General features: G+C 41.7%; 2 protein-coding genes across 2 annotated transcripts; one reads left to right on the plus strand and one right to left on the minus strand.

Moving 5' to 3' along the window:
* The first annotated feature begins 175 nt into the window (after positions 1-175).
* On the plus strand, positions 176-3525 carry LOC136441818 (uncharacterized). The gene is made up of 3 exons (XM_066438334.1): positions 176-1115; positions 2016-2195; positions 2523-3525. Exons 1-3 carry the CDS (start codon positions 207-209, stop codon positions 2892-2894), a joined length of 1461 nt encoding a protein of 486 aa, XP_066294431.1. The 5' UTR covers positions 176-206; the 3' UTR covers positions 2895-3525.
* A 100-nt stretch (positions 3526-3625) lies between these two features.
* On the minus strand, positions 3626-14931 carry LOC136442082 (carnitine O-acetyltransferase-like). The gene is made up of 15 exons (XM_066438706.1): positions 14671-14931; positions 12888-13085; positions 11992-12078; positions 11549-11667; positions 10728-10781; positions 9969-10137; positions 9134-9308; positions 8041-8213; positions 7338-7438; positions 6429-6548; positions 6132-6254; positions 5584-5719; positions 5202-5264; positions 4791-4928; positions 3626-4304 (listed from the first exon to the last, which is right to left on the minus strand). The coding sequence occupies exons 1-15, from the start codon at positions 14857-14859 to the stop codon at positions 4095-4097; spliced, it is 2055 nt and encodes a 684-aa protein (XP_066294803.1). The 5' UTR covers positions 14860-14931; the 3' UTR covers positions 3626-4094.
* Between the last annotated feature and the right edge of the window lie 22 nt (positions 14932-14953).

The raw sequence follows: 14953 nt of genomic DNA on the forward strand, positions 1-14953 counted from the left end.
CAACTATGGTCCCTACGGCACAGGGGTATTACACCTTCATGGGGACCACTTACTACAACAACAACCATACAGCTATGGTACAGGGGAGTTACATGGAGACCCCTTACTATAGCAACAACTCCAGTACAACTATGGTCCCTACAGCACAGGAGTATTACACCTTCATGGCCATGGGGACCACTTACTACAACAACAACCTCACAGCTATGGTACAGGGGAGTTACATGGAGAACCCTTACTATACATGTAGCAACAACACCAGTACAACTGTGGTCCCCCTGACACAGGAGTGGGTGTCCAGGCTTCAGACCAACATGAACGACGGTTACGGCCCATCCATGATCATGGAGAAGTTCCTCACAAGTCTCCCTGAATGGGAGAGAGAAACACCAGCATACCAGGATGGCTTTGTACAGGAACACAACCCTGAAGTTGGTGAAAATGTGATGAGATCGGCCAGTGAATCCTGCAACAGATCTGAACAGTTGACCAGATCTGAGGTGACCGAACCTGAAGCGGTGCCACCAGGTGATATTGTGCAGGACTGCAGCAATGATGACATGAAGTCTCCATCCTGTTTGTCACGGTTCAACAATCACACTGGTAATGTTCAGAAGGGACTCCAGGAGGCTGATCTACATCACAACCTTGACATTGATGACTGGATCATGTTGTTAGGCAGTGAGGCAGGGTCAGTGTATTATTCTGATAATGAAGAGGAAACTCTAGAGGAGATGACTGGAGACAGCACCGGTCCTGATGGTGACAGTATGGAGGAGAGACAGACTTTGACTACCTCCAGCGTGCCAGGCAGACTGGTGGACAAGCTGTCAGACTACACTACAGAGAAGATTCAGATCTACTTTGAGCTAGATCATCAGTCAGTCAGTGGTTTGGAGGATCTAGAAGAAATCCAGTTCTTGGATCAAACTGAGCTAGATCATCAGTCAGTCAGTGGTTTGGAGGATCTAGAAGAAATGCACTTCTTGGATCAAATTGAGCTAGATCATCAGTCCCTTGGTACAGGGGATCCAGAGGAGATCCAACTCTTGGATTTCATTGATCACCAGTCAGATGATGCAGAGGAGAAATTCCAACTCCTGGATCCTATTGAGGTAAGTTTAGGCACTGTATTATATAACCATTAAACAAGCAGATAGAACTTTTCTTTCCCTGCATAGCAAAGTAGACATGATAGAGTTTTGGATCATTCTTTACTTTTGTGGATGTCCTAACTTTTGTTGATTGCAACACTTTTTGTGGTTGTGAAGTTTTTCCTCAAAATCAGTATTTTTTAAAAGAAAGAAATATAGTTCTCACTAAAAGATTGCAGTGTTTAAAACAGGTGCATTGTAGTCCAATTGTACCATACTTTAGATAGTTGATTATGCTGTAAAAGCTGCTATATAGTAGGACAGGCTGCTGCAGTTGACATCAAATCCACTAGAGGTCCTCACAATATTATTTTGAACCTTTGTTTATTCATGATAAGCTCAAATCGGCACGCAGGCCGCTTTTCATTGAGGTCATGAGGGAAGAGGTAAGGGTCAGATACAATATAACAGAGATACACAGTCATTTGAGTCCTAATAACTCTATCAACATATATCATTACATATTTATGGTACAACAATATACAATTTCTACAACATACAACATAAAGTAGGGCGAAAGCTGATTCATGGTCCGTGTCCGTTCGTTTAGTTCATTTCCGTTACTTCAAGAGTCTCTTAAAGGAAGTCAGATTCGGAGCCGTACGTGTGTCTGGCGGTAGGCTGTTCCAGACATTTGGTCCACGGTAGGCTACCGATCTTCTGAAGATCTCTCGCTTGGGTTTGGGGACAACCAGCTGACTGCTTGTGCTTTGTCTGGTTGTACGAGTACTCTGGTCTCTGCAGTACACAAACATCTGGCGCATGTAGGGTGGCAGTTTGTTGTTTAGGGCTTTGTAGGTTTGTACGGCATTGTAGTACTGTTATTACATGTAGTACATCCACATTGTGTCTGCTGTACAGATGCCGGGGCTGTGTGTGTGGCAGAACAGCGTTCCCGAGCACAAAGTTGTGACAACAAATAGACTATCGCGGCACGACCTCTACCACGGTCCCACACACCGCGTTCGATCTCCCAGCTGCCCTCTGATTGGTGCTCGTGGCGATAGCAGGGAACGAAGCGTGTACAGAGATGACTCAGAGGTGAGAACTTTACCTGAAATTGAACTGTATAGGCTACATGATTCAAAATGTTGGGAAGTGTGTGGACAGTCGCAAATAAATGGAATTTAGAATAGACTCAACAGTTTTTAAAAATGGGAGAAAAAAGGAGGGAAAAAAAGTGACAGGAACAGAGATTTAAAGATGAGGGGGGAAACATTTTGCAACTGTTCGCCTTATTAGATGTATGCAGTTGTGATAATGTAGGTGGACTGGTTGTGCATTTTCCCATCCTGATTGCAATTTAAGGGCATTTCCAACTTCTGTTACCGATGCATCTGACTTCAATCTGATTTCTTTTCTTTTTAGCCTCAGTCACTCCAACACATGGCTGCGCAGGACCACAGAGTGAACAACATTGCTGTGAGGACCACCAAAGGGATGACAGTGAAGCCAGCGGCCCACAAGGCACATTACAACAGCAGCCCCACAGCCCCCCTGGTGAACCCCCCCTTACCCGGCTGCCCCTGCTGGCTTCTTCTCATGGGTTTAGCCAGCATTTTGGTCGCTACAATCGATGTGAAACAAAAGCTGGGTAAGCTCTTGGGAAAAAGCTGTCAGGGGCAGCCACACTACAGGCAACCTCACACACAGCAGAAAATGTCTTACGTCAGCAAATATCCAAGATGGAAGACTTGTCTGTTATGTCTGAGGTTGCCATGGCAACTGACAAGTTGTTAGTTGCTATACTAACTGACAGCATGGTGTCAGGGATACTCATGCAGTGGCTGCCCCTTTATTTTTGCACCTATCAGTGTGAACCCCAACAAGTTGTCCTTCTGTTATGAACAGGACAGCTTGCTGGGCATCACACTGGTAGGTGCATTTCCCCTTCAGAGGTTGTATCTTGTTTCTGAAGTGGGTTTGACTTGTAGATTAGATACATGTATGTTCTGTTGATAAGGTTTTACAAACATAATGCTGGCATGGTGAAGCATACTTTAGGTTATCATACACAAAAAGCTATATTGCAAAAGATGTTCTTATGGTTAGAAAGTAGACACTGTTACAAAGTATGGCAATGTGTGAGACCAGTACGTCACAGTACGTATGGGCATATAAAATACAGATGTTTTCTTACACAGTGACCAAATGTAAGAAGGCACACAGACTTTACAATTTAACCTTGTTTTTTTTCCTTTGTTGATATACATTTGAAATGTAACAATTGTATCTAGCTTTCCAAAATTGAACTTAGTCTTGTTGTTCATCAACTTGAATAACATTCAAGGTAACATCAACAATGTTAAACATATACCAGTGCCATAGTCGGCTATGTGTGATAGGGGCTTCAGGCTTCACAATTATAGTAACCTCTAATTGAGTGCTTAGAATACAATAAAAAGCTGTGAAACCTCCTACAGGGACTGTGTTTTAAGCCTTTTGTATATCAAGGAACGTTGAGGTTGCTGTATCATTAGTTCATTCGTTTATTCCGATACCCATTATAAGCATTAGTCGTATCATGACTAATCTTCCAAGGTTCATCATACATACAGACATAGTGAAATTGCAAAATTAAAAGGAACATATATATATACAGACATACATACATGACCGGTGTAATGGCTTAATGGATAGAGTGTTCGCCTTGCATACAGTAGGTCGTGAGTTTGATCCCCGGCCGAGTCATACCAAAGACTTTAAAAATGGTACCGTACATACTGCTTTCTCTGCTTAGCACTCAGCATTTGGGAAAGAGTAGTTAAACACACATCACTACCAGTGGATTAGCCCCCTGCTGTAGTGATTGCACAAAGTTGTGTAGCCCAAGGGCTACTGAAACGGAGATGGGCACCGCCCTATGCACCGTTTGGTGCGGGAGGACTTTAACTTAACTAACATACATACATACATATATAAACATAAATTAGGATTATGTTACAGCTTAGCCTGTGTTTGAAGCAACTCCTGCATGTCCAGCAGGCTCTGGTTCAGAGCGGTCGCCAGCTTCACTGTGTCCGTCTCCCGGTGACTGTTGAAGGCAGATATACAGAAGTTGATGTGGTCCTCGGCTGGGTTGTAGCAGATACCGTATCCGTCTGGCACCACGGGCCCAAAGCACAGCAGAGAGTCGTACTTAGACGGAACCTGTAAGAAAAAGTAGCCAGAGTTATTGGCATGAAAGAAAAGACTCCAGTCCATCTATGTCTAAAACAAATACACCTAAAGTGTGGCCATCAAACACTGAACCCCAAGTCGTAGACAAATGCTGAGTGCTACCACTAGCTACTGTTAAGCTAACAAATATAAAAAAGAACTGTTACTGTTAACAGTAACATACAACTGGACACATCGATACCTGAAACATTATTATAATACATACATTGTAATATGCCACATTGATATCATACAACAACCAATACAACCTGACACGGAGAAAATGATCTTCATTCATCACCCTATTCACAATTGAAGATGAATTGTGCAGTTTAAATGGTTTCTTGGAAGTTACAAATGTGTGGGAATAAAATACTGTTCTGCCCTCCCTCCAGCAGTGTTGACCCATCTGGAGTGCAAGCACGTTTAATTTTACGGTGGAACCTTCTACTTTATAATGGGGGTGACTTGCCACACCTGGCTGGTAGAGAGCTTGAAGTGCACAGCCTGCCCGTAGGTGCTGTCCTCAAACAAGTCTGGCACATCTAGTCCTGCCTCCACTGCTATCAGTTTCAACCCCAGCAAATGCCTATCAATACCCTGTCCACTGACAGTCTGTAAAATAACAAAACGTACGATTGCAGGACAATAAAAGGGAAATAGATTCTATAATATTTCTATTGTAAATTTCTTGGCTCCTGGATTGAAAGAAATGAACGACGAAGAAAAAGATAAAAAAAGAGGCTAAGTAGAGAATTTGCACACAGTTTTAAGATATACACATCTTTGTCCTTTCAGGGCTCTGTTTTTGTCTTGATCTTTATTGGTTGTCCAAGATCCAAGGAAATGTATTGGACATAAGCCTGTAGAACAGATCTAGATTCCTACCTCTTGGGCATATTTTTTGTGGCCTTCAACCGCTCTCCTCAACAAGGCCACTTTCTCAGAGGGCTGCAAATCAACAATGTTATTGCAAATTAAAATATGAAGGTTGGAAATGAGTACAGTCTGTACTATACGGAATGTTCTTGTTATATTTCAATTCTGACAACTGTTAGAGGTTGTGCCAAACCTTCTTAGCTGTTATGGACTGAACTGCTAGCAATCCAGATATTCTAAAGTGCCAAACTGAAAGTTAATATAGAACTAATTATTTGTTTTATTATTAACAATCATATTTCGTAAATTTTCTTACATCAATCAAGCCTTTGGGCTGTGACTGTGGTGATATGAAGTTGTACTCTTCATAAACAACCCAGTTCTATCTTACCTGGATGCTACTGTCCTGCATAGCTTGACAGAACTTCAGCGACTCGACAGAAGCTGACCGGATGGTGTCTGTTCTACCCAGGTGGAACATCCGTGTGGAGCCGCTCTCGTATGTTGCACATGCAACTTTGTTCACTCTGGAGGAAACGTGATCATTATAAGCAAGACTACTACGACATATTAAATGTTACACTATTGGAACAAGATTGAGTGATACATGTATATGTATAATGTATATGTCAGGGTGGAGATTGCAGTCTGGCAGAATCACAGGATTTTACCGGTAGAGATCCTGATTGTCAACAGAGACTCGTATCAGGATGCTAGTTAGTTACGGTCATCTTTCATTTGTAAATAAAAGAATTTCTATTTATAATAAAAACGACATAAATCGAAGTTTAATAGTTCCGACATCTCATAGTTTAGATTTATAGATCTTTACCGGTAGATTCAGGATCTTTCAACCAGCAGAATTCCAGGCTATTTTGGATCCCGATCAAAGTCTCTGTTGATGTAAATATCATGTAAATACCATAACTGAATACTGACTTGTAGTAGGCTAACTGCATGGCAATCTGGATGTAGCTGTCTGGGCTGAGTCTCTGGGACTTGGGGAAGTCCTTGCCATATGTCTTAAATGTGACAAGATGAAGGTCCAGATCCCGGACTTGCCTATAAAAAAAATTATCATGGATTATCAAAGAGTTTTCTGCCTCTTTATGGCACTTCAAAACCTTGCAGTAGACCAGAAACTAAGACAACTGAACTGCATTAAGTTTAGTTAAAAACATCTAACTAACAGACGGCCTCCACTAGCTTTGTCTACATTGGGAAATTCATACTCACATGTCAAGGCTTTTCTTTGCGTTGTCAATAGCCTCTAGTACACTGTTATTGAGGGAGAAATGTAGTCTCTGAGGCTCCTTAGGATGAACACTTGTTTCTTTCACAGCTGGGGATTGAGAACTGTTATGAATGAATAAAGATGATGAGTATACGTAGTGGTTGAAAAATCACGTCTTCACAGACCAGAATACTTGTAAGTACCCGGTACAATGTACATGTACTTGTAATTATTCTGGGTATCTCTATATGTTACAGTTACATACAAATGTCAAAATCATTCCTTAACACCCCCTTTCAACTTAAAGTACCTCCAGATGACCCCGCGAGGGGCAAAGTAGGGGGAGGAGGAGGTCCCAGGCTAAGGCGGGCAGGCCTCCAGCCTGGCACGGTAAGACTTAACGGTGGGAGCCGTCACTACTGTGCCAGGCAAAGGGCATTCCACTGGGGGATGGTGCGGGGGAAGTATGAATATTTGTATGTATTTGTTCTAACGTTGATTGTTTAAAATTTGAGAGTATGGCTCCCCGGGTGCGCCCCTGAGCTGGTTTGAGTACTAGACTGTCAGTGTTTATATTGATATGGTTGTTGACTATTTTATAGAAAAAGGTGAGGCGGGCGTTCCTCCTTCTTTCAGAGAGAACGGATGGTGACGTAAAGCCGGTGGCCCCGTGTATGAGGGAGCTTCAGGCATTAGCCTCAAGTGTCAAACCTCTACACATAAAAGAACCCAACAGACTTATCCAGAAGAGTAGGGGTGACCCGGTGTGCTTGGCCAAAAACATGAGCCGTAGCGAAGCCGCATTGCACTAACCACTAGCTACTTAAAAAAGCATCATGCTTCACCTCAATGAGGATGCCTTGAAACAAGAAAAAACGATGAGAGACATAATGTTAGGACAATATTCTTACCAGTAGTCCAACATGTGGTCCAGTAAGGCAATGATGGGGGGTCCTTCAGCCGGGGAATGTTCATAGACAATCCCTACAGCTCCATCTGTACCAACAGTAAACTGTCATAGAAAAAAGACTCTGATTAAAAACTAAATTCGAAACAGTATGTTTAGGTAAAGCCACAGCATGTAAATGTTATGGTTGACATTCACTTGCGCATTGACATTTGTCTTATAATGTTCAAGTTTTACATTCAACTATCCATTAACTGTACAGAGGCTGAAATGTATCAGCATGTTTTCCTTTCAGCAGACACCTCCCACGATTCCTTGAGGTCCAATAATCTTCTTACTTATCTACCAATTTTTAAATTTTTTACAGGCTCAATCAGGGTTGTCAAAGCATTATTTCATTAACTTTTGAGGTAATGCCAATGCACTATTCTAACACTATGGCAAATACAGTACTTTTAAATGCAAATAAAGCTGTAATGTCTCGTAAACCAAGCATTGCCCATGCAATGTCTTTTATCAAGAAACCATTTGATTGATTGATTGGTTGATTAAGTAATTAAACGATTGATTGGTTGGTTGGTTGGTTGGTTGGTTGGTTGGTTGGTTGGTTGATTGATAGATTAATTGATTAAATGACTGATTGATTTGTTGATTGATTGATTGATTGGTTGATAGATAGATTATTGATTGACCCCTACCCACTGTACCTGTAATGTCTTGTCAAACCACCTGTTGCCACTGTTGTGCTGACTGCCTCCCCCGTGCATGAGCTGATGACCCATGCTGGTCCACCTGTCCTTCTCCCTGACTGTCTCCTGATCCAGGCACAGCATGAAGATACTCCTGTTGATGGCTTCCAGCGACAGCTTGTTGGTTTTGTCTGCAGGTTTGGGAAATAATAATAATAATAATAATGGTTTATTGGTCAGATATTACCCATGCAATGGCAGCCAGTGCTGAATTGCTGCAGGGTTTACAATCACATAATACACAACAGATACATATTTGCTCCACACTTGCACTTTGTGGAACTGTCGCAAGGGTCTGGCAGGCTGCCATTCGGTGCCAGCAGTTGACCTCAATACGACCTTCCCCAACTGAGGTCAGGTGCCCATTCACACCTGGGTGGAGTGAGGAAAGTCATGTAAAGTGCCTTTCTCAAGAACACAACATCGGGGCATAGCAGTGGTTTTGAACCCAGGACCTTTCGGTTCTGGGCGAAACACCCTACCGATTGCGCCACACGATGCCACTAAAAACAAGGTATACAGCCTTTTCATTTGATTTGGATTACAGTGTGCGTCTCTTAATCACGTCGATATGCTGCTGCTTGATCCAATTACCAAGTGCCTGAACAAGGTCGCGGGGGGATTCAAATTTCAATTACTGTGATGCAATGGAAAGCCTCTATAAAGATTGCATTGAGACTTTGACTTAGTTAATGGTGCGGTCGCCGGTCACAATCATCGTAGGTGTTGTACCATTATGACCCTCGCATTGTCAAGCAAGCTTTCACAGAACTAACCGAAGACAAGGAACTAAGACTTAGCCTCCTCGGTAAGAATTTTGTACGACACAGTTACGACTGATCCAAGAATTAACCGTCCTCAGTTTGTGATCGAATGTGACCACGCATGTGACCAGGCCCTAAGTTTAAGTCGTTTTTGTGTTCAGGGCAGTGCTGGGCATCTCTGTTTCTTATATACTAGCCCTTGGGCATATGTTTAATTACCATACTCTTTCTGTGATGATGAGTGCTATGCAGAAAAGCCTGTATGTACCATTTTCAAAGTGGTTCACCTTTCTTGAGCGCCTGGTTGTAGACCCTGCCCCATGTGTCTCTGTTCTCAGTAGTGAGGATCCCTACCGGCACACTGGGATGTTTGGACTGGCATACCACCCTCTTCAGCTGGGCATGGATGTGGTCTTGACTCAGAGGCTTCCAGTTGTTATCGTAAACATCCAAGGAGAAAAACTGCAAGCAGAAAGTGCAAACTATTACAAGAAGGGTGGAGATTAGCCTGATCAAATCGCGCTTATAACAGACCAACATCTGCCGGCTCTCTCTGCGGGGACAGGCCATTACAGCCTCAGACAGTGGAGTCTGCATTAGAGTATACACAGACTAGGTAGAGATGTCTTCCACACAACAAAAGCAGTTGGGGGAAATAGTGTTACTTTCAAACAGCTAAACATTATATAAAAAAATCAACTGAATTCAGGTCTTAAATCTATGACTGTCTTAGCTGTTGTTCCCTAGCCCCACGTCTATTGAGAACAACTTGAGTTATATTGCTAAATCGTAAACAGTTTGCTTATTGTATCATCATGCTCATCTGGCAGAGTATTGTAATTTATACCTAAAGTATATAATCATACAATGTATATCTGATTCATGTCAACTCTCATAGTTCCACCGGGTTACCCTTAGACCACCATATAAATAAAAAGAGTTACTAGTCAATATAAATGTACATCAGTAATCCCCAAAGTATGCACACTTCTGAAATCCAGGTACTTTTTAATGGGACCGTCCTAGGGTACCCAGTAGAATCTTTAGTTAGTGTTACCTCATTTCTTCAATACTGACAGTTTAAAAAGCCACATGCAATGTCCAGTCCTGTGTGTGCCTGACCTGGTTGTTGTGCACCACCACGATGTGCCTGGGCCTGACGCCACAGTCGGGTCCGTACACCACCACCTGGTCTCGCTGTTCCCCCGGCAGACGACAGGCGGAGAACAGCTTATAGTACTGGTCCATGCACAGGGGTCGTGTCCTCAGCTTGTCAATGGGCACCGATTGGCTGTAAGAAGCATTTATGTCATACCTGGGCTGTGAAAACGGGTGTTCCGCATCGTGTGATAATTTTCCGAATCACACGGGTTCTACTTTTGCAGGCTTCCATAGAATATTTAGAATGTATTTCCAGTGCGCTGGTTGTGCCGCTCAGCGGCTGTCAAAAATTTGAATGCCCGATTTGGAGGTCGCATCGGCCTCCGGCCAAAGGCATGCGGCCGGGCTGGTACCTCGGGCGATACGGAATACACCGTGTGGTATTCTATATATATTTTGCATTAAGCAAGTTCATGGTTCCAACTGCCCATTAGGTCAAAGGTGAAGGCCCCTTTTAAACTTGCCTTCCACTTTGACATATCACCTAATACACATCATACTGCGCATAAACCTGCTTGTTACTTGTATTGGTCAGCATATTTTTGGAACATCAAACAACATTACCTGATGTACCAAGTGTGCTGGCAATAATTACCTGGTGACTTGAAAGCATCACAACTAACTCTGTAGACAATCACCTGTATATATGTGTACCATTTTCGCAGCAAAAAATTCAGTAAAATAGATTTATAATTCGTATTCAAAGGAGCGTGTACTTACTCGTCTATCTGTACCTTGTAATCCAATACACCAGCAACTAGCTTAGCGGCAAATCTGTAGAAGTTCAGAAAATGTGTCAAAGAATCACCAGTACATAATTTGAGCTATGATATCCGTTTATCATAAAAAAAACTTTGGCATTCTAAATCAGTAATTCTATTGGAATAATTACATACTTTATTCCACCTAAGCAATTTCTAAAAAAATAAACTTTTTTGTTTAAATCCTCCTTGCTAAGATGCTTGAGTGTGATGGCCTGTTAAAATCATGGTGGTTTTATGTTTGCAAACTCGTTAACTTGCAAACAAAAATTGTCACTCCATTGTATTGTTTCAACTACAAAATTTACTGCCTCCTTTCCCTTTCCCCTCCTGAAATTAAGTCCTCATTAACTTAAAGGCAACCCAAGCAATATTAGGGCCCGAAAATCGGATTTTGAAACTCAATTTATTTAGTCATTTCTATACATGATTAGTTCATACAACACTTATCACAATGTATAGTGACGTCCATGATGCAAAAGTTTGCTGTAATGTGAGAACTCACTGAAAATTGTCGCTGTGGTTTTTGTAGGCTCGCGAAACTATCAAAGGGGATCATTGTATGGCATATTTTTGCACAGTTTGAAAATGCTCAAAGTATGAAGTAAGAGCTGACTCTATCACACAAATGTGCTAGACAGTGTTACTAGTAGTAAATGTCACTACAATAAAGATTTCAGCATTTTTTTATTTCCATTTTTTTGTCTCAATTATAATTGCTTTGGTTGCCTTTAAGATGATCTATAGTAATTAACATAGGGATAAGACGTGGTTCCTTACTGAAGTTGCTCTTTCTTGCCATTGAAGTCCTGTGGCGGACACACAATCCCAGGGCTTGCATTTATGACAACAGGCTCACGGTAGTCTAAATATGCTGTATGAAGCCACCAATCATCAAGCTGAGGATGCAATCAATCAATCAATCAATCAATCAATCAGCCAATTAATCAATCAACCAATCATCCATGGGCATCAACTGCTGACACATGACAGCTGTAGACATTCCTGGGCAAAGTCTTACATTTTTGTGTTCAACTTTGCTTGAGGAGAATCAAAATTAGACAATGTTAAAGATGTCAAGTGTTTTCACCTGTGCAAAATAGTCCAAAAGCTAAGGTGAAAAAACTATTTCCTTTCCATCATGATCTAGATTTAAGAAAAGTATTTAAATGATTGCAAATTAACAAGTTTTTCAAAGTCTGTCTAAATAAAGGACAACTAACCCAATTTTGTCTTTCTTGTGCCCTGCTCTGCAATTTAGACTGTAGACTCTCTCCGAGGCCTCCTGGTTTCCCGAATTCTTCAACTAACTGGACTTGGACAGAAGAATTCAGTTATTGCATTACATATCACAATACCACTATTACAGCTAGAAAAGGAATGTCTCCAATCTTATCTAACCTGACTTTTGGACTGGTGTCAATTGAATGAAAGAAATTTACCGTAAGAATTGAAACTTTCGCGGTGGATTTATTTTCACAGTTTTTGTGGTGGACCCTATACTGCAAATTAATAAGCGTTTCCAATTTACAACAGAATATGTTTCAAACACAAACCTCCTTTTACCTCCAACCACGAAATGAATCAAAAGGGAAAGTAAATAAATTCACAGTCTAAACCTCAGATACCAAAATGCCACATGTGTCTAAAATCATAAACATAATGTCAAAGATACAATAACTGACTATATGATCTATCGTGTGGTCTGCAACATCAGCTTGTCTGCCTGGCACTCCACTATGTATTGTCTTGTTGCAATTTTTAATAAAGAATAAAAAGGATCTGCTTACATCATGCCTTTAAGTACCAGAGTCAACCAAGGATTGAGGTGTTCAAAAATTCGTATTTCCCGAGAACCATAGTAGAATGGAACTTGTTGTCATCAAATACTGTAGGAACATCCTCACTAGATAGTAGATTAGCTTTAAAGAACGGTTGCAGTCAGATGTGCAAAGGCTAGGTGTGACAGACCATTCAGCTGTGTAATACATATAACCAGCTGCTGCCGCGCCGCGTGCCTGCGAAGCTGGTGTGTTACGCCGACGGGCGGTTATACCGGCTATATAAAAAATAAACAAAAATAAATAAATAAAAGACTATAACGTTAGATTCTTCTGACCTGTTTTGTTTTCTGAAAGCCAATGTCATCTACTAAAGGTCTCACGACCTTGAGATATTTCTGGAGGGTCTGCACCAGGTCGGGGACGGGAAGGTGGGGCAGACTGGACTGGTGGGCGACCATCCTCCCCGGAGGTAGCTTCGCTCCACGGAAAAACTCCGGAGCCTTCCATTGGTGATGGTGGGCGAGTGTCTTCACCTATATATCAGTATCAGGAAATATGGTACAATCCATTAATCAATGTGTAAAATCCAACATTTGAAATCTAAAGAGCAGCTGGATTGAGAAAAATGGCAACTTAATACCAAAAGTTTTCATCCCAACACTTTCTCAGACATCAGCAAGCTTAAGGTCCCCTTTCCACTAGACAGTGATTGCTGAGGGACTAAATGGGGATTTTGGCAATAGGATTTATGCCAACCGTGTAGATTACAGTCCTGAGATAGAAATAAATAATACCAGATTTTTTCTTCCTTCCAGTTCCAGGCCAGAGGGTTCCCATGTTTCTTAAAATCCTCTTCGGGTCAGGCTAGATTGCTTAAAATTCCAAGGATGTTTGCATGTAACTGACAGTAAGGAACTGTATGGAAATCCTCATGGTGCAGTTGTCACCTTTGGCTCCAAGAATTAATTGGACCTAATCCAAGGTCTTCTGTTCAGTTATATATAAGGTCGCAGAACACAGTATTAATGGGCGACCCCCGTGGACAATAGTAGTTCGGGTATGAAGTAGTGCGTCACATTACTTGAAAAGGCAATAGTTTTTCTTCTGTGCACGTTAGCGAGGCTGAAACTGTGGTGAATGGTAGAGGAATACGTCAGTTTTGAGACAGTACGAGTTTGATTACGATGTTTGTTCGGTCGGGTTGGATTCGCGCCTGGATATTGTTACCGCCCGACTACTGTAAGTCGCCTGCAGTACGGTGACCTCCGCCGGGGGGCATATCAAAGTGGCTTTTAAAAGAGAACGAGCCGGCAAATTCAACCTTATTTTGCAGATATTTTGTAGATTGAACCTTGAAGTCAAGCATATAAAAATCTGGTACCCTAATTCTGCACCTTTCTATAAATTTTCAAGCGTCGAAGCATCTCACCTTGGGATCCTTAACTATATAAATCCCTATAGGAGAAATACTGTGGTCTGCAACCATAACAGTTCAATCATGATACAATCAAATAATGTCTGCCATTGCAAATTGTGCCTAAACTTTATTACAGCTTTGCCCATTAAAAAAAACTGCCATTGTTACTTAAAGTTAACTTTATGCTCCAATTAATTCTGTTGTTATCAAAATAACTTCCCCCCCGCCCCATACTGTCAAACAAGACTGTCACAGCACCTACAATGTGTATCAAACTGAATCATGCACACAATTATAGACCAGGTGTTGATCATGTTCCTTACCAATGTACCAATGTGAACAATAGAACAATGCACAGGTCATTACACATGTACCTGCCGAGGACCGCCTTTGTTCAAATGGGAAGAGCCCAGTATCCACCCGTTGCTTTGACATCCATGTATGGTTTGGTTTAGAATAGAAGGTTTCAGACCAATAGACTGATAGAGTTATCAGACCATAGGGGATTAACCATTCAAATTCTTTGTATACTGAAGTAGTCACAAGTGCATGAACATGTTAGTTACACATGTAGTTACATGGAATGCAGAGAAAGTCTTGCTTCAGTATTGTTTACAGTAATTGTCTCAGAGTGTTATGACAATCATCCTTAGACTTCTTCCTAGGTTACTTAAGAAATAAGAGGGTATTGTTTTATTTACCTTGACCTCATATGGACTGTAGGAATGGCGCCTCACAAACCTCTTGTGCCTCCTGGACTTCTGATCCACAAGATCCTGTCTCATACAAGTTTGATCACTACTGTCAGCAAAATCACTAAGTTCAAACACGCTGTCTTCAGCGTCATAGCTCTCATAAGAATGACTTCTTGTGGTGACAGAAAATGCCATGATTGTGGTTCCTCAGGCACAACTGGTTTGGATCACCGCACACACACAAGCATGTTGGGAGAAGAACTCTGCTCACAAAACCCTGAGTTGGACT

Source organism: Branchiostoma lanceolatum, chromosome 9 (genome assembly GCF_035083965.1).
Source record: "Branchiostoma lanceolatum isolate klBraLanc5 chromosome 9, klBraLanc5.hap2, whole genome shotgun sequence".
In the NCBI taxonomy this organism is placed as follows: Eukaryota; Metazoa; Chordata; class Leptocardii; order Amphioxiformes; family Branchiostomatidae; genus Branchiostoma; species Branchiostoma lanceolatum.

What these genes read in the sequence shown, in the direction of transcription:
- LOC136441818 (XM_066438334.1), top strand. Translation starts at nt 207, where the DNA reads ATGGTACAGGGGAGTTACATGGAGAACCCTTACTATACATGTAGCAAC. An exon ending in AACTCCTGGATCCTATTGAG is followed by an intron (nt 1,116 to 2,015) that starts GTAAGTTTAGGC and finishes TCTGCTGTACAG; the next exon opens with ATGCCGGGGCTGTGTGTGTG. An exon ending in TGTACAGAGATGACTCAGAG is followed by an intron (nt 2,196 to 2,522) that starts GTGAGAACTTTA and finishes TTTTCTTTTTAG; the next exon opens with CCTCAGTCACTCCAACACAT.
- LOC136442082 (XM_066438706.1), bottom strand. Translation starts at nt 14,859, where the DNA reads ATGGCATTTTCTGTCACCACAAGAAGTCATTCTTATGAGAGCTATGAC. An exon ending in TACAAGGTACAGATAGACGA is followed by an intron (nt 10,138 to 10,727) that starts GTAAGTACACGC and finishes TGCTTCTTACAG; the next exon opens with CCAATCGGTGCCCATTGACA. An exon ending in CAACCAGGCGCTCAAGAAAG is followed by an intron (nt 8,214 to 9,133) that starts GTGAACCACTTT and finishes CCAAACCTGCAG; the next exon opens with ACAAAACCAACAAGCTGTCG.